At 42.4% G+C, this 24,237-nt stretch overlaps 1 protein-coding gene and 1 long non-coding RNA gene across 2 annotated transcripts in view; one reads left to right on the forward strand and one right to left on the reverse strand.

The window, feature by feature from the left end:
* The window catches only part of znf827 (zinc finger protein 827), a 55,231-nt gene that overhangs the window by 21,554 nt on the left and 9,440 nt on the right, over positions 1-24,237 (forward strand). Inside the window, 7 exon segments of the mRNA XM_046046977.1 lie at positions 7,578-7,820; positions 11,553-11,607; positions 11,771-11,871; positions 17,847-17,978; positions 19,289-19,460; positions 20,204-20,370; positions 23,122-23,331. Of these exon segments, the coding sequence (XP_045902933.1) occupies positions 7,578-7,820; positions 11,553-11,607; positions 11,771-11,871; positions 17,847-17,978; positions 19,289-19,460; positions 20,204-20,370; positions 23,122-23,331 (1,080 nt within the window).
* LOC123969512 lies at positions 198-23,315 on the reverse strand. The gene is made up of 3 exons (XR_006824750.1): positions 23,094-23,315; positions 20,168-20,320; positions 198-345 (listed from the first exon to the last, which is right to left on the reverse strand). It is a non-coding gene; the product is annotated as an uncharacterized LOC123969512 (long non-coding RNA).

The following is a 24,237-nucleotide window of genomic DNA, read 5'->3' on the forward strand; positions in this document are numbered from 1 at the left end:
ATGATTAGTATGCTAGAATTGTGCATCCATAAAATTTACAATGTGACACACTTGTGCAAATATGCATCCACAAACCACAAAGCAAATGGCAGTCTGATGGTGGCGCAGTGGGGCGTTGCTCCATTCGCAGCTCTTCATCCTGTGTGTGTGTGTGTGTGTGTGTGTGTGTGTGTGTGTGTGTGTGTGCGTGCTTGATAGACACCTCACACACCGGTTGCCATTGTTCTCCCTGGGTTGACTGGTGTTCAGAGTGACTCATGCTGGCTGGGAGCTCTGTGGTACTACACGTGTGCTGCTCCACTGCCTGCCCCCAGGTCACGTTTCCCTGTGTGTGCTTTTGTGTGACTGTTTGAGGAAGACAAAGATGACATGATTACTACTTTAAAACAACTGAAAAAACAAATCTGAATCTGAGAAATGTAGAAATAAATCAGAGAGAGAACTTCAGAGAATGATGTGGGCAGTATATAATTCCTCTACTGTACTGCCCCCACCTATGTTCTTTGTTTCATCACTGTCACCTCTCATCTTTCTCCCATCCCCTTTTCCAATTCCTGCACTCATGTTATCCTGCCACTTTATTTGGTCCTCAAGTAGCATGGCCACTGTTTTCCCCTCCCATCACTTATACTAGCTCTGCAAGGTTGACCTAGGTTAGGGAAAGATGCTGCAGCGTTCATCCGTTCGCTGGCTCCCGCTGCCCCCTCACACAGTCCTCGGAGCGCAGTGCCGTCCATTGCCATGGCAACAGCGGGGGCGGTAGATGGAGAGGGCTGTCTAGAGTGACAGCCTTGACAAGAGTCTGGACCCTCAAATGACCCTGGGGGGAAGGGAAGGAGAAAAACGATGGCGAGGAGGAAAGGAGAGAACCGGGGAAAGGTCAATGCCGTTACAGTCACGTGTGATTACGGTCATGAGGTTCAAGGGCATCTACACTGTAACCTCTCTCTGTCCCCAGTTAAAGGTCAGCCACGAAACACAATAACCCAGTGAGGATACTTAAATAGGGACATCACATTGGGGAGTTTAGGCTTTTTCAAACTTTTCTATTTGTTAAGAAGTGCTTATTTTCTTAGTTGCTTGTCGTACAGCAAATGGACACAGCCTAATTAGATTTCTGCTGCTCATCCTTCATCGACCATGGCATTGGACAGTCAGAGCAAGTGGGGTTGTCATCATTACTGCCCATTGTGCTGTAACATGAGTTGCATCATCCCTTTAACTAGGTCACTTCCTCTTCTTTTCTACCCCTCCCCCCCACCTTGCTCCCTTATCAAACATTGGTTGGTCGTGTTGAGTTGCCTTTCTAGCGCTACCTCCCCCACATCTGTTTAAAACCAAGCTGCTGGTGTCTGGGGGCTAATTACGCCGGGCTAAATAGTCCCTGGCGCCAGCGGCTAACGTGTCCTAGCAGATGGGCACTGGTGTTGCAGGGCAGGGGGAACATGGCGTCACAGGAAGGGAGGGGGAGGGGGTGTAGGGGGCCCTAGGTGGTGCCCTGGCAGATTGGCATCGTGTGGGTAACAGCCGTGCCACCCACTCACCATCCAGCCACCCTCACTATAGGTGTGAAATCACACTTACTGTACTTGCTTAACTCATTCCTTAGGAACAAGCCTTCCATCTCTGAGAACATTTTACAGGCGCTCTCCCCTCTACAGTAAATCTTTTACCTTTTGTACCCTGTAAAGCACATTTTGCCCTGGTGTATGAAATGTGCTATACAAATAAAATTGCCTTGCCTTACAGTGCTTGTTACCTTACTAATAAAAGTTGCATTAAGCTATTTCGACCAGTGAGGTGCAGAAAGACATCGAACCAAACTGACAGCAACGGTTTCAGCTTATGAGGTTCTTTTTGTTTTTATAGAAAACAACTTGTGCATCCAGCAGGTTCAAAGAAACCTGGAGATTCAGTCTGAGCCCTTTTATGATTACCATTCAAATGTAGGTTTTATATTAACTGGTGTTTATCCCTGCTTTGGTCTACCAACTCTAGTGATAGTTGATACCTGTGGATTTATAAGAAACAGTATTGTTTTGATTTTTTTTCTGCGCTTCAGAGCAATAAGCTGAATGCAGCAAGAAGCCTGAAAGTGGGTGCTGATTTCCAGAAGCATTGGCAGTTCTTGTAGCAGCGGCCAAAGCTGATTGATTGAGTGATAATTAACGCTGTTTATCATCAAAGGATGCCAAATCCACCTGGCTTCTCCTTAAAAGACTTTACATGATTGCCTCTACTGTCGTAGCTACAACTGACTGACACACCACATGTTGTCTTCCTACTTTGTGGAAACTGTCACTGTCAACCGGATAGTCTGACAGTAACATGAATCTCCAGAGTGTTGTGGTGCTTTTTTTCTCCTAAAAAGACTCCAAACTTAATACTTTTAAATTTCACTCAAACATTCACCGTTTTAATTCTGCTGTACTTCATTTACTATTAAAATGCATTAATTAAAATACAACGGATAAAGTGGCAGAATACCATCATTGCTGTAACAGACCATTCTGAGTTCAGGTGCACAGAGGTTTGTGTGCGTTTTTCTTCCGTTTGTTTTTTTGCAGCACCGTGGTTGGTTGTGCACAATTTCCTCAAGGTAACCACAGTGGAGTAGGCTCTGCTCTTTGGCATGGCACTTGATACAGATAAAACATACTGTACATCTGCTGCTGCCATCAGGTAGCTGATTTAGTCAACCGAAGTGGAAGGCTTTCCTAAAGCATTAAAGCAGTTTAGGATGACCCATGCAGACAGGCTTATTAAATGCATTCAACTTTTTTCTTTACGTGTCTACTGGTTGTACAATGTGTTTATTTGCATTACTATGTAATTGCTGCATATGTGCACCCCACGCTTGTCCATTGTAGTTGATAATAGAATGACCAAATTTTCAAATCAGAGATAGTCCACTGAAAAGAAACGTGGTCCTTTTTACAACTTTTCTATATATATATATATAAAATATTAAAACAGGCAATTTTCACCAAAACAACGTCTTGCCTTACACTACCTTGTTTGCATGGAGCTTACATGTCATTGTAATACTCCTGCCGCCTTTGCACCATGGACCATAAAGCACAAAGGTTAGGAAAACATATCATCGTGCTGGTTGCACTGGTCAGCAACTGTGTCAGAGAAAATGATTTAATCTTAAAGTAAAATGACAGAAATAGTTTAAATAACATGGAAAGCCTCTATTTCTTCGGCTTCAATGAGAAAATGAGGAATGAACCACAAAGGGAGCACTATTATATATAAATATATTTATATTTATATTATTATATTAATATATTTATATATAATAAATATATAGCCTTTACCCTTCTATCACTATCTTTATCCTCACAAAATGAGTCACTATTTTCTCAATATAGCTTATGACAGCAGACTGGGTAAGCAGTTCACTTTTCTAATTCACAACACTGGTATTACTGTACACTCACTTACTTTGTTAAGCTCTACACTGCTCTGACAGTGTCCTCATCATGCCCCCTCAGTGTGGCCGCTCGCTGACCTCTCTTACTCCCACCCTCCCTACCTCCATATCTTTCTGTCTCACTGGCTTCCTGTCACTGCCTATAGTTATATTTACAGAAATGATTCCTTTTGCTCCTTGCTATATGTGTTTCCTGGGTAGGTAGTTTTATATGCGGAAGTGATTTCTAGAATGACTGAGGCGATCAGTTGTAATCTCTTGTTTTGACCTCATATGATAAAGCTTTACTAGCCATCGATTGGCTCTGGCTTGTGCCAGATGTTTTTGTTTAGGACCACTTTATAAGGGCCATGACTGGTTCCTGATGGGCTGTTTATCAAGCATGCTGCTCCAGAGTCAGACGAAGCTGCAGTTTGCGACCATTGGAAGGCTGAACTACTGAGAGCTAGCTGGTCGAGGATCAATTGTAGCAGCAGCTGTCTGTGAAGTCTGCAGGCAAGGCTGCTGTGGCTCCCACATGACATGCAGTCTCCACACTGCAGCCTTTGAAGCGCCTGAACTCTTCACCCCTGTCTGAGCAGGTCGGCTAGAGAGCAGGAGAATAGAGAGATTGAGAGGGAGAGAGGGATGGGGGGCAGGGTTAGAGAGATGTGGAATAACAGAGCAGGGAGAAGGGTAGACTAGGATAACGGGAGGGAGGAGAGGTGGAGAGGTTGTCATTTAGGTTCTAGCCATTCCTCATCCTTCTGTCTTTCCTCAGCTCTTCTCTCTCATCCTGCTTTCTTTTTTACTCTCTTACCCTCGGGTGTTCTTTTCCTGGCACTGCTTGACAATCCCCCCCCCACCCCCACCCCCGTCTTTACCCTTCCTCCTTGCCTCTCCCTCTGTCTCTCTCACTGTCTGTCTGTCCAGGTTTTTGTTCCAAAGCTGTCGATGCATCACAGTGGTGCAATAAATTTTGACTTTGCATGCATTAAGTCACTAATAGTATGTGACTTTTTTTGTCTTAAGTGCAGTTACAAATCTACCCTGGGTCTGTACCTTCCTAGTGTATATATTCTCAACGAAACAGGCTGTCATGTCCACGCAGATTCAAATAGACACCTGAGGTCAAAGTTGATCACTAAAAACAGAACATCGCACAAACCCCAGTCACTTTCACTGTGACTCAAAACTTGAGTAGCGCTGCGTCAAGGGGAACAAGGGTATGTATAGTGCATTTATAGAAACTTAGCCACATTCAAACACATTGTAAAACTGTGCAACATGGGTGTCGTTACAAACCAAATGGAGATGAAGAAAACTTTGCAGCCTTTTACTTGGTTAAAGCAACATTATGTAAGGTTTGGTGGACACGTGATTTACCGTTACAAAGTATAATTCACCTCCATTTACATTACATTACTTTTATCTGCTACATCTACATGAAGCAAGTGCCACAACACAAGACATAGCAATATTGCGTACTAGTCCAAGAGAGAGAATGCCAACTCAGCGTCTGTATTTCAGCCTTTTATTTCAGGAAGCTCTCGCCAACGTCCGTCTTGCTTGGTCACACTTTTTTGCACTTTTTAGCTTCCTCTGTCAACGTCCTCTTCGCTTTTATTTATATTTGTTAAGTTAAACTGGCACACAAATTTGAGCATCAGAATCTAATATTTATTGAGAAAGGACACAGGCACTTTTGTAGACACGCACGCGCACACTCTTCTAGACCTGTTTCTGTTCTCTAATGGCAGCTGGTGTATCACAGAGGAGGCTTCTGCACCAGAGGGGATGACATACACTCATAGACACACAGGGCACACAAACACACATGCGCACACTCGCTCACTTACAGACGCACACAAGCTGGATACAGGCAGACTGAGGGGTTCTTTTTATGGCTTCAGAACATAAGGTCAAGACCCTGGCCAAAAAGCCACAGCTATTATCATCGTGGGAGTAGGGCCATATTTTTATTTTGTTATTTTGCGACAGGTAGACTTCTTATCTGGCCTACCAAGATGTGATGCTTTCAGCGTGGCGTCGGCATGTTTGTGATCACACATTTTTCTCTCTCCGTGTCATGTGATTTCTCTGTAATGGCTCTTTGGGTTTGTAAGCATCTTTGTCCAGGCGCTGGGAGCTCAAGCACATATAGCGTCCTTCGTATGTGGATGTGTTTTTGTGTACAACTGTGTGCGTGTTTTTGCAGCACGACAGTCCACTCAGCTTCTGTCTTTAGGGTGGTGATCCAATGATGGAGGCTCGCGTGTCCCTTGGTTGACCCTTAAAGAGCAGTGCCCCCTACCCCCCCGCCCTCCCGTCTCTCCCCTCTCTCCCCTCTCTCCCCTCCTCTGCTTTGCCCCTCTATCAGCCTCTCTCCTAGGTTACTCTTGGCCAACTCTGGCCACCTGATTAAGGGATTAGTGAGGCTGATGGTTGTCAGTGTCCCCCACATGCTGGCTAGTACCACTAAACCAGACACCTGGACCTTGAGGAGGAGGCAAGGGGGAGTTCACACTTTAATTCATCCACATAAACACAGTAGTATATATACACACAGATTCAGTACATACTCTTGCACGTGCGCAAATTGTACTGTAGATCCAGTCTTGGTGTCTCGCACTGGCTTCCTTCAGCAGAGGAGTGGAGAATGTGAGGGGAGGGGTGACGGGGTTAGCACAGGGTTACTGTTTTGTCTGTCCCTCCCTCCCCACTCTTTCTCCAGCTCTTCTAACCTCCCCCAGCCCCTCCCACTGCTCCCGATGCCCTGCCAAATTCATATATCCCATAATCGTGCTGAGTCGCCGTGTCAGCAGCACTGTATCAACCCCAGGGCTTTGTCTTGCTCCTGCTTGTCACCACACTGAGACGCCGCCTCCTGCCATCACCACAGTCAAAAGATGAGATACCTTGGATATACAGATGCTAAGGGATGTACCAGTGCAATTTCTTTCTACATTTTATTCATTCACGATATAGCTGCACATTGCATACTTACTGTAGCCTAAAGCAGGCCTATATTTAATCTAGTAAATTTAGCGATAGAGGCCATTAGAGAACCAATTCCTGACAACAGAATAGCTGTGCATTAAGAAAATATAGCCTGAAAGTTTTAATAGTTTTCAATATTTTTTTATGGCAGCCTGTAGTGTTTTGATTAATATCCGTAGAGAGGGGAGAGTCAGTGTTTGATTCTGCAAATCGGCTCGGGACATTCCTAACAGATTCGTGACTATTTTTAGCCTGCCTTCTTCGCCTCACCTTTTGAACTTGTGTATGAGAAATGAGTCAACAGCTGTTTTCACCCGTTTGGGCTGTTGTATCGCCTGCCTTCAATCACGGGCCTCGTATATCCAATACCTGTAGTTATTATAAACATAGATTCATTGTTTCTTAGTTAACACTTAAAGTGTTTTTAGTGTCTTTCCTGTTTTCTACGGTGAACCTAAATGAGCTGCTGGAACCCTCCCCTTAAGAGAGAGTATGACCTCCCGGTGCCCTCCTGCCCTAATAATTACACGATGCAAGATGCTAACCAGCTCAGCTCGGCTTTAACGGCAATGCTCATGTTTCCTCATGCTCACTGGATTTCCCTACTTGAGCTTCAATTCCCTTCATACAGCATCTTTAAACATGTATGCCGGATGCTTGATTTACGTAGCATTCGGGTGAAACGTGTTTTATTTAGTTTTTGTATTGTTTTGTTTTGCTGTGTGAATAAGACAATAAACACATCTGATGTGTAATCTGAAAACAAATCAAATTAAGCCTTTATTAGATATGCAGGTACAGTGTAATCATTTGTGTTCAAACTCTTCTGCAGTCATTGAAAGTAATGTGAAAGAGAGTATGGATCCTTACACATTTCACGGCAGTCCATTATGTCTCTGTAAACTGATTTTAAGTTACAAATAAATTACAAAAGACTTTGAATGCACATACATGTTATATACTGTGTATATACACATACATGCATATACACAAGTTTCTATTTTTCTGGTTAGTGAGAGTATATCCATAAAATGGTCACAGTAACCTACTTCTCTCATTAAAACAAAATCTTAACCCGTGTTACATAAGAGGTGAGAGGTGAATCCCTTCAGTCAGAGTCTAACCAGTTATTGTCCTCTTGTTCAATCTTCTGCTGCAGAGAACAACAAAGATGCCCAGTACCAGAAGGTGAAAGTAAAGGCAGAGCCCATGGAGGTGGACCCGCCCCCTGCAGAACTCACCCCACCTGCCTCTCACCTGCTGGCCTTCAGCACTTTAGGGGCGAGTGAGAAGAGCGAGCCACTGAGTAACCTACCCGAGACGTTGGCCCGCCCCCAGAAAGACCTCTTCTCCCAGGACATATCGGTCAAAATGGCCTCCGAACTACTGTTCAAATTGTCAGGTATGTTCCTTCAAGACACACACACACACACACACACACACACACACACACACACACACACACACACACACACACACACACACACACACACACACACACACACACACACTCTCTCTCTTCTTCTTTTTCCCTGTAGCACCGTAGCGTAAACCTTGGACTGTTTTTGATACACCACCATAAAACCTACATGTTTCCATTTCCATCCTCTGGTGGCACTGTAGTAAAGTTATATGACATGTACTGACATCCTGCTTTTTACCTTTATGGCCATGAATATGACATTGAAGCAACATACAGCTGTTTGTATTGGTAGATTAAGACAAAGCTTTGAGGTGAAACCATCACCCCCAGAGAAAAGGTACCCATGTGAGTGTGTGTGCGCGCGTGGGTGGGGGTGCTTGTAGTCCTAGGCTGTGACCCCAGCTGTACCCAGCCTCTGATTGCTCGCGCTTAAATGCCATATAGAGAAACAATCTCATGTAAAATCCTTTTCCTTGTTCTCTCTTCTTGCGCTCACCCATATTCACAAATTCACACATTGACAGTCTTTCTTTCCCACAGTGTCTTGCATGCACACCTTTTACACAATCACACAAGGCCCCATGGGGAGTGGTGTCTGCACAAATGCACCCCCCCCCTTTCCCTCCCCCCTCTCTTCCTTTCTCTCATTCTCCCTCTCTCCCTCCCTTGACTCGTTTTCAGACATGCCGGCTCAAGCACACTTGGCTGCACACGCTCTCCCCCTGCACTTCCCCTCCCTCCCTCTCTTTACATTTCTCCCGTGCGGCATCTCCATGGCAACGTGGAAAGAGACCTCTGTCCTTGGCGAGCAGTGTGACGGAGTGGGGAGTTTAGGTGTGGGGTGGGAGGGGGCAGAGGATAAAGAGGGTAGAGAGGGCACCAGGGGTACACAGTATGCCCACCCAGGGAGGCCAGGGCATCACTAGCCTGGCAACAGCGACAACTGGCCCCTTATAACTGGGTTTGAATGTGAGGGGGACTGTAACAGAGTGGGCTGCTGTCACACAATGAGCAATCAATATGAATTACCCAGAGCAGTAGGACCTCAGAGACACATCAGTAGCAAGGTCGCTCTGAACACTGAGATGGTTGCAGCTTTGAAATTCACTTCAGTACATCGCCTTGAAACTCACACACATGGCTCCATTCTCAGGCATTTTGTATAGTGCTCTTTACCACTGAATACTGAAAACCCATCATGTCACATCAGACAGCCAAGTAGTGGTATTAGCTGATTTTACAAGTCTCGCTTTACTTACCTCTTAGAAACCTTAAAATAATTTGTATTTTAGACTCAAGCACTCTGTGAGCAACTAGACATGGCTACTATGTTATACTGGACAAGTATTCAGTTCATGATGGGCTTCAGTGTTGGACCCAAGCGGGAAGCTTCCGGTCTGAGACGTGAATCCAATGCGGAAGTCATTCTATTGAACGGCCAGCACGGGGCGACTCTTCTGGTTGCAAAAAGAAGTCCAGTTCCAATAGAAATAATGGTAAAATGACCCTACTTCTCACCTGAATAATTACCTCAGTAAACACTTTCCTAATGGGTTTATGGTCTCAATCGCTAGTTTCATGTCTTCTTCAATACAGCATGATGTTCATTTAGTAAATTATGGTCCCATTTAGAGGAAAATAGACCATAAAGCAGAGTATGCTTCAGGGCCGGTTTGTTTATGATTGAGAAATCGTTACCATGGCGACCTGTCAATCAGGCTAGAGTGACTCGTACCCACGGCACTGTGTAAAGTTAACCAGCGCCGTTGAAAAGCTTATTAGGAGTTGGATGTTCACTTTCTCTGGTGAGTACATTTAGTTTAAAGACTGTTGTTCGCTAGACAAAGTTGTCAGCCCTGTTAAAATGACAGTTAACGTGAATTACAGATGCACCTAGCTAAGCAAGCTAGCTAGCTCCACAGACGGCCGCTGGGGCCACCTTCTTGTCCAAATATGGTCACGTCCGGTGACGCTGGTTGCAAAAAATCAACATGGCGGTGCCCTATCAGCCAAACTCGAGGCTTGAAAACGGTAGTCCACAAACCAATGGGTGACGTCACGATGACTTCGTCCACTTCTTATATATAGTCTATGGTTGGACCTAATGTGACTCTGAAACAGCACTCAGGATCTCTGGTATACAGAGGTGCCCTCCATTTTCTACTTGTATCAGTACAGGTGCATGCAACAGAAATGTGTGTATGTAAACAGATTATGGAGAACTTGCTTAATATGTTACAGGACAGGTGTCCTGCCAGCAGGACAGGTGTGAACGTTTGCCAAGAGTCTAAAGTTGCAGGAACCTCAAAGCCATCAAGGCTTTTTGGAAAGCATGAGCAAGGGTTGTAGGATTTCCCACAGAATTTTATAGAGAAGGCATCCCGCCTTGCCTGTAATATAGAGGGCTTCCACTAATGTCAGGAGAAATTATTACATTTTTGTGAAATATATTAGGCTTGTTAATCGTCAGGAGTGGTCTGATCCAGCTCAGCAGGTGAGTGATTGATCAATCACATTGTACGATCACTTTGCATTAATTAATCTGAGCAGCACATTGCCATGTCGGCTTTTAGAAGTTGGGAAAAGAAGAGACAAACAATCCAGTCAATTACCATCAGGCGCTGATGTGTGCGGAAAACTCTGCATTGCAGGTTAGACACCCGTTTGAAATGAGTTTGATAATCACCAGTCGGACACACATTTTGTATTTATTCCTATCATGACATATTATAATATTTTTGCCCTGATAAAACTTTTAACAGACTTTTCCTGTGTGCCCAACAGCTTTAAATAGTATTGTACACAGGGTACTGGTCTATTAAGTTGATCTGTACAATGTAATCAAATAAAAATAATAAAACCTAACCTATTCAAGCTTATAATCTTCACTTTTTGTTGACATTATGCTAGTGGGCGATGATTCAGCTCTTGTGCAGTTTTTGAGGCCACAGTCAGTGGCATTGTGTTGGACTATAGAATGTTGAAAGGTGTTAGTAATATTTTGTTTCTCCATTTACATACAAGGGCGCAACCGTACACAAACACACACGTGCCATCTGGGTAGACGACCAGATCTGACAAGCCATGCACATTATTTAAAAAAAATTAAAAATCTTTTCATATTGGTGTTGTTGGGCTAACTTTCGGCCCACAGGTCTGCAGACGCAATAGAGACTCCCACTTGTCCAGATGGCCAGTACACCCCTGCTGGCATGGCGAACCTGTGCTTTACTAGCTGAGTTAAATGTTTAGGAATCAGGATCATATAGCGTTTGTTCCTCTGTTCCATAAGAACAGAGCAATTTATCGAGGCAGCTCGTTACATCTACATCTGTTCCCATCAGTGGACTCAGGACTTAAAATATTATTTATAATTAATTTTAATAAAATAAATTGAGTGTGAAAATTCATTCATGACCTTGGAAACACTATTTTCTTAACTCAACGTCCACTTACTAGCCTTTTATGGAGCCTCCAACCATTTTCTTCATTGACCAAGTTTGTCATAGAGATGGCTCAGTTGTCATCATGTGACCTAAATATAGAACTAGCTAACATGTGGTCATATATATCATATATGTGTCTGTTTAAAAGCCGTCTTTGGGGTCGGACTTAGACAGTATACTGAATAAATAGAATATGAAATAGAAATATATAAAAATTATATGGTATTGACTGGAATTATACATGATTTTGTTTTTGTTTTTTTAGAAAAAGTCAGCAAATCCAACAACCACAAAGACAGTAACATGGTGGGAATAAACAGGTGAGTGTTTTGCCTCCGAAAGGTTGTTCTCAGTTTTACATAACATGAATTATTTATTCAAAGATTCATGATGGGAGATGCACTGCATTTTTACAACACAGAGTTTGAATATGTGTTTAATTTAGTAGCTATGTAACTGTTAGTGTTATGTATCATATTTCAGTCCATTTCTGGACGAGTGCTTCAGACAATCACCCTTTAACTCGCGCTCCAAGAGCTCTTCCCCAGCAGAGGCCAGCTCTTCTACCAGGGCAGCATTTCATGGTAAGACACATGTAAAACACACTCGCAGGAGCATGACTAGAGTAGTAGTATAGGAACGTGGACATATCACTAGGACTTTGTTTCAGGCAGCAGATGGATGGGCTTTGCTCATATTATGTCTTTTACAGCTGCTGTGTTTAGCAGATTTGATCAATTGGTCAGTCGACAGAAAGTTAATCGGCAACTATTGTGATAATCCATTAAGCATGTTTTTCAAGGCAACATGACCAATGTTTTCTGGTTCCAGCCTCTCAAATGTAAATATTTGCTATTGATATGATAGTAAATTGAATATCTTTAGGTTCTAGACTGTCTGTCAGACAAAACAAGCTAATTGAAGACATCGTCCTGGGCTCTAAGAAGTTGTGAATGGCACTTTCTGTTGTACATTTCATTGACTAAATGACTCAATCACTAATAAAAACAATCATTAGTTGCAGCCCCAGTGTCTTTATGTTTGTCCATGTTCATTGTTTTACCGTTTTGCCCAAATATTATCTCTAATTGATGGAAAGAAAAGTTATCTGCAGCTGGTAAAAGCAGGTCAGTACTGCTGCATCATTCATAGTACAGTATCTAAAGACAGGTATCCAAGGGTTCATGTTACTCTCACTGTAGCTTTGGAGAATTAATAGATTATACAGAGATGCTCATTATACACACACATGTAAATATACACATGCAGTGTGCTGGCATTTATAGACCCTCCCTGCACACAGACAACACACTCACTCTCACCCATTCGCACACAAGCTCTGTAGCATGGTGAGCTACTTAACATCCAACTACACGTGAAGACCCCTTTAAATCTGAGTATACGGCCACAAGGACACATCACAATTAACCACCTCCAATTTCACATGATCTCACCCTCCTCTCCTGGCAAACCCCCTCTCCCTGTTTCATATTTAGAGCTCCGTCCGGCCTCTCTGCACTCTCACGCATTTCCCCAACCTGAAGGCTTCTGCCCAGGGCATCCCCTGTCTCCCTCTCCTCCCCTCTTCCCTGGCATCCAAGAACTTCCCTCCATGTTCCTTTGGCAGTGAGAGATCCAGAGGTTAATTAGCTTGTGCCAGCTTTGCCTGTCCCTCTGCCAGTTAATGAAAATCTGATTGGCTTCTGGGTGTCAAGAGTGTCCTGAAAGTTAATTCGCCCAGCCCACCTCCCCTTTCCCTTGTGTGTTTTAAGCTTCAGATCCAGCCTCTTCTGCTCACTCTTTTACAGTTGTACTGCTTTCCTCTTTTCTTTCCTCTTTTCTGTCTTCATTTTGTTTTTCTCCCTGTTTAGTTCCCCCCTGCTCCAGGTATTGGTAAGCATTTGTAATTATAACTGGAGGAAAGCAGATCTTTAACCACACAGATTTTCTGTCCTAGTTGAACTTTCCCATCCTTTCCTGTTAGTTCACCTTTCCTACCCCAGCCATCACACTTTTTGGGCCTGGCATTATAGAGGCTCATAGGTTTTACTAAGTTTATTGTGGTATTACTGGTACATATAATTTACTGGTTGTTAAAAGATTTGTGAGTGATGAGTAAGAATTGGTGGCTGTGAAACTTTTTGCGTATTAAATGGAAAATGTTAACATCATTACTGCAGATATTTTAATAATGTATTTGACAGTGTTGACTATGGCTGCTAATGATGTGTGAGCCCAACAACTATTTATGTATTGTGAGCTTTTCCCTTTAGGAAGAAAGAAAGAATACATGAGTAGGAGTTTGTGTGACCTCTGGAGTTTGCTGTTTTGTCCCCGTCTGGAGTTTAGCACAAGCCTCCATTTCTTCTCCCTGTCCCCAGCTCTAATAGCACTAATTAAACCATTAACCACTTCAAGGTCCTAATTGGCTTAATCATCAGTGTGTTTGCCGGGTCGTGGCCTCGAGCCCCTGCCCTGACCAGGCCTATCCCTTAGTCTCACTTGTGAGTCAGGACAAGTTAATGCTTTTATGTGCTAAGCTTTAGCTACAAGCTCAGTAAGAAGGTCTAGGATTCTAAGAATGAGCCGTACACAGACAGTGAGTTCGGGGAAAAGAAGTGTGAATCGGTTGAACAGTCGTAGTCAGATGTCAGAGCAACTGTCATGGTAAGAGGCAGATTCCACAGGGGGTCACCAAAATCGCAGTAACTCAAATTTCTTGACATGTCTAGTGTTGGGACACCTTCGCCACCTGTGTGGCTTTACTCCGTGTGAGGAACCACAAACATACACACTGTGTTTGCTGATTATTCCCTTACTTTCCTACCAAATGTTGCTTTACACTGGTCCATTTCCATGCATTTACCATCACACATTCACCCTTCACTCACCTGTATTACAGTGGCGAATCACTGAGCCACAGTAAAAAGGAGATAAAGATATTCCGTTCACAATTAGAAGACTATTTCCTAACGTTACTCCAACAAAACAAACTCCCCTCTCCAACTCTGACTCATGTTTCCACCAGCGTCCCACGAGATTTCAGAGTAAGAATTGTCCTTGAGCCAGACTTCTGTTTCTTGTTAAAAACAAAAGGTGTCACCGCATGTTACTCGTAGGGATCCTTTCCATGAAATTGTCAGGCAACTTGTATAACAGTCTGAGCCTGTCATTGGCAAAAAGAAGCCCTTTTTGTGGGAGTAATTTTGACGGGCGCAATTGCCCCGAAGGAATACGTGGCAGCCACTGCAGCTGGGTTCAAAAAATATGTGAAAATAGGACCCAGGTTTAAAAATACAGAAATTACCGTTTAAGATTTCATAGTCTACAGTCCACTGCTTGTATCTTGGAAACTACATTTCCTAGAAAGAAAAGAAGTAAGCATTACTTACACAAATGCAGTCTGAACTTGATGTATCTCCCTCTCCTATTCTTTCGGTGCTCAAAGTTATAAAAGTTGCGTTATTCCCTTCAGAACAATTTAGTATTTCTTGGAATTCTATTATAGATCTGACTGACAATCTTTTTGTGGTACATAAATTACCTAAATTACAAAAGATGCCTGTAGGTAGTGCACATGCACCCTTATGTCCCTATATACCTTTCAACTCTCTGTGTATGTAACAGATACTTGGCATATGTAAGTACACTAACCAAGAATAAGAATTTAAATATGTTGTGTGCCTGAATCAAAACCAAATGTGCTGTATTTTGCTTCCACAGTTCCAAAATGTTGCGTGAGGTATGGTGCGACACAAATAAAAGCAAATAAACATTAATTCACAAGTTAGTATGTAGAGGGCAAAATAGGGGGTTAAATATGTGACACGGATACAGAAAAAATGCTCCAGGGTTTGTGAGTCATTGCAACAACAGTAAAATATCGTTTCACACCACCTGGAGCTACCACAATTTGCTGTTGAATATAAACTGTGCATTATGTGACTTAAAGTTTCCTTTTTCTTAGATGCACTGATTTTCTGATTGATCTGCAAAGAATCAAAACTTTATAGCGAGAAGGAGAAACAGAGGTGCACAGTTTCTCCATCCTTTCATGAACGCTGAAAATAAAACTCAGAGTAACTTAAAGAACCCTTTTCCGTTTTCCAAAGCCTTGCCAATACAAAGGTTTTTCACCAAGGCCAATCTGTATAGCATGCTCTCTGAACAATATAGACAATTAGTAAAAAAGAAATCCTGCCATCATCTGCGAAAGTACTACATGTTTTCACCCTTGTGAATTACTCTATTCACAAGAATGAGGTTTAATTCAAAGCAGAAACATCAATTCTTCAGATTCCATCAAAGAACCTGAAAATAGTCACTCTCGTTCTTTTTATTTCTTTGAATGAGGGGTGCTGGGTGGGAGGGAGCGGGGCTGACATACAGTAAGGAGAGCTACAGTGATATGTGTATGCTGCAGGCTTTAGAGCAAAGGACTAGTGCTTGCTGTTGACATTAAGAATGCATTTGCACTGCATCCCACCCGCAGGCTAGACAAGGAGCATCTGTCAAATGGTAGCAGACAGGTTTCAGTCTTGTGGGTTAGCAAATTAGCCCACAGTGAATACTGAAGAGAATGAGACTAAATAGAAATGTCAGGAAAAATGAGGAATAGATTTGTGGCACGTTTTCACAGATCAGCCTACTGCTGTTACCTTCTAGTCTTTGGCTATGTGATACGTTGCCATGATTTAAAGCAGCCAAATGAGTGAATGTAATGTTATACTTTGGTTTGTGACACTGAATCTTAAAGGAAGAACCATTCATTAACCATAGATAAAATTTCCCTCCACTTCTTGTTATGTGAGTGTATTGTGTCTTTCACTCTCGGATTGCATCTATATTTTGTGTCATCTCTTAAATTCTTGTCTGTGTCATTTGTCCCTGCCGGTCCGTGCAGTAAGGTGGAGGCCAGAAGCAGTGAATTTAATATATGCAGGGTTAGCATGGGAAACCACACAATCTCCGTAGGAGGGATTGGGCACCTTCACAGAAAGAGAATACTGTATGACATTATTATAGCTGGGTAGAACCATAGACTGTAAATAAAAAGGGTAGAACATCATCTTATTTCATGTATGTATTACATACCCAGCTAGCCTGGCTCTTGTTGGGGGTCATGTGCCAGACGCAGTCACTTCCTGGTGCCTCGGCTAGCCTGCTGATTCCCCTCGTTTATAGCCTTTGTGCTAAGCTAAGCTAACTGCCTGCAGCTTCATATATAGTGGACAGACGCGCGAGTGGTATCCAGTGGCTGACGAGGTATTCAAAACCAAGTACTAATACCACACTGTAGAAATAATGCAAGTAAAAGTCCTGCATTGAAAATGTTGCTTAAGTACAACTATGTAAGTATTATCAGGGACATGTACTTAGTAAAATTAAAAGTACTTAATGCAGAAAAATGTCACATGGGACTGTTAACATTAGATAATTATAAGTTTAATAATGCATTTATGTAAAAGCAAGATTTTTCTGTTGTAGGTGGTTGAGGTGCAGCTCAGGTTAAACTCTTGAATCGGAATGCACTATGATTATTTTCATTATGGATTAATCTGCTGATTTTTATTTTATTTTTTTCCCGGTTAATCGATTGGTTGTTTGGTTTGTAAAAATTCTGAAAATAAGGAATAAATGCAGTCACAATTTCCCAGAGCTCTTCGTGACACCTCTGCATTGCTTGTTTTGTCCAACCAACAGTCCAAACCGCAACATTATTAAAAATCTATTGAAGTTATAAGAATAATTTAAAAGGAAAAGCAGCAAATCTTGAAATATTTTTTACAGAAAGAAAAATGACTTTTAAATGTATGATCAATGTATGATGTTTTATGATCAAAATAGTTGGCAATAAATTTCTGTTCTAATCGTTTCAGCTGTTAGTCAGTTAGGCAGTTTAATTTATAACAAAGCGTCATCTTTGATATACTCTTCATATGTTTTGTATGTATAAATCTTAATTTGTAAAGTAACAAGTAATAAAAGTTGTCAGATAAATGTAGGGGACAATATTTCCCTCTTGTAGTGGAGTAAGTAGAAAGTGGCATGAAAAGAAAATACCTCAAATTTGTACTTAAGTACAGAACTTAATTAAATATCAATCTTTTCATCTAATTCTTGGTAGGAAAGCAAAGTATTCCTTAAAAAAATATGAATGGAAGAAACAAGACCATGTCCTGTGTGGTATACTTCCTGCTGCTTGACTGGTTAAATCTGGTATAATTGGAGCGTCGTAGTGGTTCAGACATACTACTATTGAAAAAAACGAAAAATGCCTTCAGTACTTCAGAGAAAAGATAGATAAAATTAAGATGACCTAATAATTTTAAGAACACCACCCTCGTTACATAAGCACATACCACAGCAGTGTGTTATGGTTTGGTAGTTACGGTTTTCAACATCAATACATACTGAACCTAAGTTACTTTGTTTGATTTATAGCAGCGTGACTTCAAAGTCTTTGGTCTACCTGCAGATGCTTCTGTGGCTGATTGTGTCAGCGGTGAATGATGAGTATGGTTTTCTGCATTTGTGTGTGTGTGTGTGTGTGTTCCAGACTCAGAAAAGGATGAGCCGGGAAACGGGATTGCCCAGTGGAGACTAAATGAGCAGCTCTTCCCCTGTCCCATCTGTGGCAAGGTGTTTGGTAGACAGCAGACTCTTTCTAGACATCTGTCTCTACACACAGGTAAATAAACACGTACAAAATTAAATTGTTAGCGTATGTGCCCGCCGCCGCACATTCACTCGTACATTTGCATCTCTTAGTCAACATATAGATTCTGTGTTTGTGCGTGTGTGCTTGTGTTTGTGCTGCCCACAGTAAATAAATAAGGCTTACCAGACTAGATTACCCTTCCTTTAAAGAGATTACTACCATGATTAGTCTCACTGGGAAAACTGCCCGTCTAATTACCCAGCTAGAGGGATGCCTTACGGACTATCTACACACACACACACACACACACACACTCACACTCTCACACACACACACACTCCCCAGTAATTCTGATGCAGCCATGATTGTTTCCCTCTTTCACTTTCTCTCTCACACGCACAGACACGGGAGACTTCCTGAGGATGAGGCTGTACTCTCCCTCGTGTCCTGATTACACTGTTTTCAAACTTGGCCCTTCTTTGCTCTCAATTGATCCATTCTACCCCACAACTGTCTGCAATCCCTCTTCCAGCCCTTATTTAGGGGGTAAAAAATTAATGAATATCCTGCTTCTACAATTTTATATAAACCAAATTAATTCTGGATTAGAAATGAATGCAACCTACTTGGGATTGCAGACTAAATCACTGGGCGCACAAATGGAGACTCGTGTACAAAATGCCCCCACACAATTGGACATGCTCTCACATTTTGCGTGCACACACTACACGACACGCACACACACACCATCTGAGAGTGTTGGCTGTGAACAGCTTGGCCACACCACAGAGAGCAGAAGCAGGGGCATATGTCAGTGTGATGGTCTTTTTGGTTTCCCCGGCGACATAAAGGTTGCCTGGCTTCATGTCCTTGGGGCAAATGGTGTGTGTGTGTGTGTGTGTGTGTGTGTGTGTGTGTGTGTGTGTGTGCTTTTGAGGGGGAGCTAGAGGGAGAAGATGTGTTATGTAGATTTGTTTTGAGATAAAAGGATAGATTGTGGGGGGTTTTGCATTAGATTTTTTTGTTTATTTGATTTTATAGTACTCGCAAATAAGGTAAGATTGTGTCTGTACATGCGTCATATTTTCACCATCATATCCAGGTCCCTCACTGAAAGGCTGATTTTGTCAGACATCACAAGGTGTTTTTTTTTTTTTCTTCCACTCGCCAGAATCAGAATTACAGCTCGGGTCAGGCAAAGGTGAGGCAGGTTAGGCATTAAGTAATTAGGTTTAAGCTTGCTTTAAAGGCTCAGAGGCTGAGCGCAACTTAATGAAATATCATCTGAGGTAATATTTACAGTAACCTGAGGTCTTGTGTCTGTGTCTATTTTGTTGCAGAAGAGAGGAAGTACAAGTGTCACCTGTGTCCTTACGCAGCCAAGTGCAGGGCGAACCTCAATCAGCATCTGACCATCCACTCTGTCAAGCTGGTCAACACCGACGCTGAGCAGATCGTCAGTGCCGTTACAGCAGACTCTGCCGAGCGCAAGAACTGCCCCTACTACTACAGGTAGTACAGACCAAAACACGCAACCCCCAGCTCTGTTTAAGATGTCTTGAGCCAACATCAGAGGTTGGAATCAATGATCTGTATCTGCTGTTTGATGCCTAATTATACAAAGATATATTTCTTGATTTTTGTTTCTCCCCAACTGCTCTATTTTATTCATTTGTTTTTCAACTTGTCTATTTTTGTAAATAATTTATCTGGAAATTCACTTTCTTGACAAGAGTTAGACAGTAATACAGTAATACAGTATGAAGCTACAGCCAGGAGAGAGATGGCTTAGACTGGAAGCAGGAGGGAACACCCAGTCTGGCTCTGTCCAAAGGTAAAAAAATAAATAAATCCATCTGCCAGCACCTCTTAGTGTCACTAATTAACATGTGAAACGTTATTTTGTTTAATCTGTGCAAAAACCAACTCTCTCCTAGCTGTAGCTTCATACTTACCACACAAACAGGAGTTTTCTCAGTCTTCTCATCTAACTCTCAGCAAGAAAGTGAATAAGCGTATTTCCTAAAATATCATACTATTGCTTTAATGCTTTTATGGGGCTAATAATGAGGAGAGTTCAATAGCGGCATGTCTGTAGTGTGGAAATATTTCATTTTCAATTATCTTATTTATCCATTCTGTACCACTTACCAATTTATGCGGACATAATATAACACTAAAGCTGACTGTCCCTCCCCCACCTCCCTCGTTATTCTCACCATCTTCCTTCCTTTTCCTCTCTGTTCTCTGTCCAGCTGCCATGTGTGTGATTTCCAGACGGAGCTGAACGCGCAGTTTGTCAGCCACATGTCGCTCCATGTGGACAAGGAGCAGTGGATGTTCTCTCTCTGCTGCAGCGTCTGCGACTATGTCTGCATGGAGGAGAACGACATGAAGAACCACATTAGTACTGGACATGCAGGTACAGACTCCCTGATGATGCACGGTGGTCCACTGGTTCTGAGTGACAGAATTAATAGGATAGCCTTTGTCTAATAGTGAAAAACACCCCTCAGTGACTTCAAATTTTTTATTAACAAATGTAATTTATTACTGTTACATAACAAAGACACACAGCAAATCCTCAGATCTGACACTCAAATACATAAAATTTATTGATTATCAAAACTGTTGCTGTTTTCGACTTTTGATTAATCGACTGTTTGTTTCAGCTCTAGGGTGTAATGTTCTTGTTTCAGGTGTTGGTGCCGGGTGCTCAAACATGTACTAGATAGAAGAAAAGTAGATGATTCAACTCGTAGAAAAATGATTTATGGAGTTATTTTCAAAATTACTCTCACATGTTAGAGTGGGTGGTAGCTTACACATTGTGGCTCTTGTTCACAGCTCAGAATAGAAATACAGTGCAGTACTTGGACAGTGACACATTTTCTATTGTTTTGGCTCTGTGCTTCAACACATGGGGTTTAAATTTAAACAATGGCTGAGGTTAAAGAGCTGACTTTCAGCTTCAGTTTTAAGAACTGCTGCCTTTTTATACATAGTCCAACGATACGGTTACAATTCCTACGCTGTTCGCTTAATTTGTACAGGTATGTAAACACCCTCAGATTGAAGCTCAAACTGTTGTTCCCTTACAGTCAGTGTTTCATTTAGGACTGCGGCTAATCATTATCTATATGTGTAGTTGACCAATTGGTCTATAAAAAAATTAAGATGACCGAATTGACACATGTAAACAGCTTGTTTTCTCCAACCAGTGGTCCAAAAAAAAGGACATTCATGTGCAAATGTTTTTTGGCATTTTGTTAAAAAAAAAGACATGATTAATCGAGTAGCAAAATCTGTACCGATATCAACTAACTGACAAATGTTTCAGCTCTGCTTTCATCTCAGAATTTAGTGTGCTTTACAACAGAACCAACACAATAAACATCACTGTTTAAATATGTACTGTTTCAAGTCAAAACCAATGTAATAATAATTTACACTTCCTAAACACACGTCTCTGTCTCAGTTCAGAGGGCGCAGAGAAAGACAAGCAGTAGAATTGGGTTTCACAAACAAGCCTCCTCCAGTCGACCTTCTTTGGACTTTTAAAGCTGCTGGTGTGAACCCCTGGTGGTCGATATGAGTGTTTTTGTCTAAAACAGCTTTGTCCAGTTTATTGCCGACGTTTTGCTCTACTCACTGTTCCTGAATGTGTGTTTGTATTTGTGTGTGTGTGGGTGGGATTGTCCGGCCCAGACAGCTGAGGGGTCTTTCAGAGGCCACAGTGGCCTTGTTTATCTGAGAAGGTTGGCCCTTATCGTGCCTGAGGGGAAAAAATCAATAGGCCTTGGGTCCTTTGGAGACGAGCTGGGTTTACGATGCCACTGTGGCCATCTTTAAAGTCTCTCATCCTGGCTTGGCATTTATCTCAGTCTCGCACAAGATGGACACCACCGCCAAACACAGAAGAAATATACAGGAGTGTGGCTCCTGTATTCTACCTTCTGTATGTGGAGATTTTAATAATTTCTCTTGGTCCAGCCCTGTTTGTTTAAGTGTGTATACTTCAGAGCGTATGGGAGATAGAGCACCGCCTGGAGTGAATCCTGATGGTCTGTAAATTAAGGCTAGTTATCTGGTCAACTGTGTGGACACGCCCAGGCATGAGATGGCTGAGCTCAACAGGTGTCTAGTTCAAACTGACCCCCTGCGAAGACTGGACTCTACATGGGGAAAGGGTTGGTTGGATGACCTTCTCTGTAGGGGTGGAGGTTGTGAATCATGGTGGTGACAGTATTCTTTGGTATCTACCCTGGATACTTTGGCAGATAGGCTGAGTTAGCTTCTTTATTTCCATTCCTATATCACGAATGTTGCCGGGCGATCGCAGGCGAAAATATTGGGTAAGAGAGAAAATTGAAAGTTTTTCAGTTGGTGTTTCAAGGTCGAGGCCCACTGGCTGCCTACATTCTGTGCCATTAGCCTTTTGGATATTGTAATAGAAGGCAAGTGTATGTTAAATACTGCAGTAGAGGAGATAAAAGCTTCCTCACGTTGGTTCAATACTGTATTCAATATTCTGCAAAGACTGTGCTGTGAACGACCCTGGTATATTTATTTGATTGAAGGAAATTAATCACATCTTCTATTGCTGGATTGCTCTGCATTCCTGTAGGTTTTAGTCTTGTGTGTGTGTGTGTGTGCGCCTGTATTAAAAAGATAAGTCAACCATTTCAGGATCTGTGCAGCCCTTTCTCCCTTTTTTTCACTCACTTCCTGAGTGAATGCCCTTTGTTGAGCTGTGCCCTGAGATGCTCCCGCCATCTTAGCTCCTTTGGCCATGACCCACGTTCCTCACCCCTCCCTCCCTTGCGCCCCCTCCCCTTCTAATTCCCTCTCTCTTCCCAGTGAATTGCAGACTTAGTGAAGGGGATCAATAAAAGCACACTGCATCTTGATTTGACTGGCAGCAGGGCCTCAGTCAGAGCGCAGGACTGTGGAGGCTGCCTGCTTGTATTCTGTTTGTGTGTATGTCAGTGTGTGTATGCATGTACCTAACAACGTTGGGGTTCTTGAAACTGCTTTCAAGCATGCCCCACAATGTTTTCAGTTATTAAATTTTCTTTAGTTGGAGCTGGAACAATTTTTTCCCCCACAACATTGAGTTCAATAATGATGATAAAGATGTCTTACTTTCCGCTATCTGTCCTCTTGTGTCCAGGTCTGAACTCAAGGAGTCCCCTCAGCGAGACCAAGAGCACGTCCTCATCCCTCTCGGCCCTCAGCGATTCACTCAACAGCTCGGAGGGCGGAGATCTCACCCATGGTAACGAAGAACTCAGGGGCCTGCTTGCCCCGCCCTCCTCCGCAGGCAGCCAGTCCAGCTCCGGAAGCCACTCGGGATCAGGGACTGAGGACAAGTCTGACAAAGGCAAGGAATTGTAGGAACTATTGCAACCAGATACGCTTCATCATTTGAAAGCACCTGTGTGTGTGTGTGTGTATGTGTATGTGTATGTGTATATATATGTATATGTGTATATATATATATATATATATATATATATATATATGCACGACTGAATAGGCAACAATAAAATCCAGCAGGTGTTATTTAAGAAGAGTTTATCATTCAAAAACTAAGCTAATTAGCTTGATCGAGGCAGTGTGGCTGTGGTTTGATCAGATTTGATTGACGTCAAACAACCCACCAACTAGTAAGTGCACAAAGTATGCAACATCGTCTTTTTCCAGCTGGCCCCGCCCACTTCAACCCAGTTAGAGGCTCACAGGAAAAATGCTTTTATCTTTAATGTGAAACAACCAGAACTGTTCTAACTGGCAGAAAAAAGTATAATCACCTTAATTATTTGAAAATGTACAAAGACGTAACACTTTAACAGCTCTTTGGTCAGAAAGCTGCTCACTCTGGGTAACGGACCAAATACACTTACATTTATTTATTTAGCTCACACTTTTCTCCAAAGCAGCTTACAATTGCTATATACAACAGAGGTCGGACGACTCTGGAGCAACTAGGGGTTAAGTGCCTTGCTCAGAGACACATTGGTGGATGTGTCACAGTGGGAATCAAACCCAAGCCTCCCACACCAAAGGCATGTCTTATCCGCTGCGCCGTCGCCAAATACACGTGTCAAGAAGACAAGGGATCATTCACTTGTACCTTTGTCATTCAAAAATACACACGTTAATCCAGAGCAGTCACAGAGCATTACATGTTGACTTCATTCTCTTAATTGTGTGTGTGGCCTAATCCCTGCTTTCTTCTTCCATTAAAAAAATTTAACACGGCAATCGGTCAATTTTATCTCAACCC

The sequence above is a fragment of the Micropterus dolomieu genome, linkage group LG04, assembly GCF_021292245.1.
Source record: "Micropterus dolomieu isolate WLL.071019.BEF.003 ecotype Adirondacks linkage group LG04, ASM2129224v1, whole genome shotgun sequence".
Classification (NCBI taxonomy): Eukaryota; Metazoa; Chordata; class Actinopteri; order Centrarchiformes; family Centrarchidae; genus Micropterus; species Micropterus dolomieu.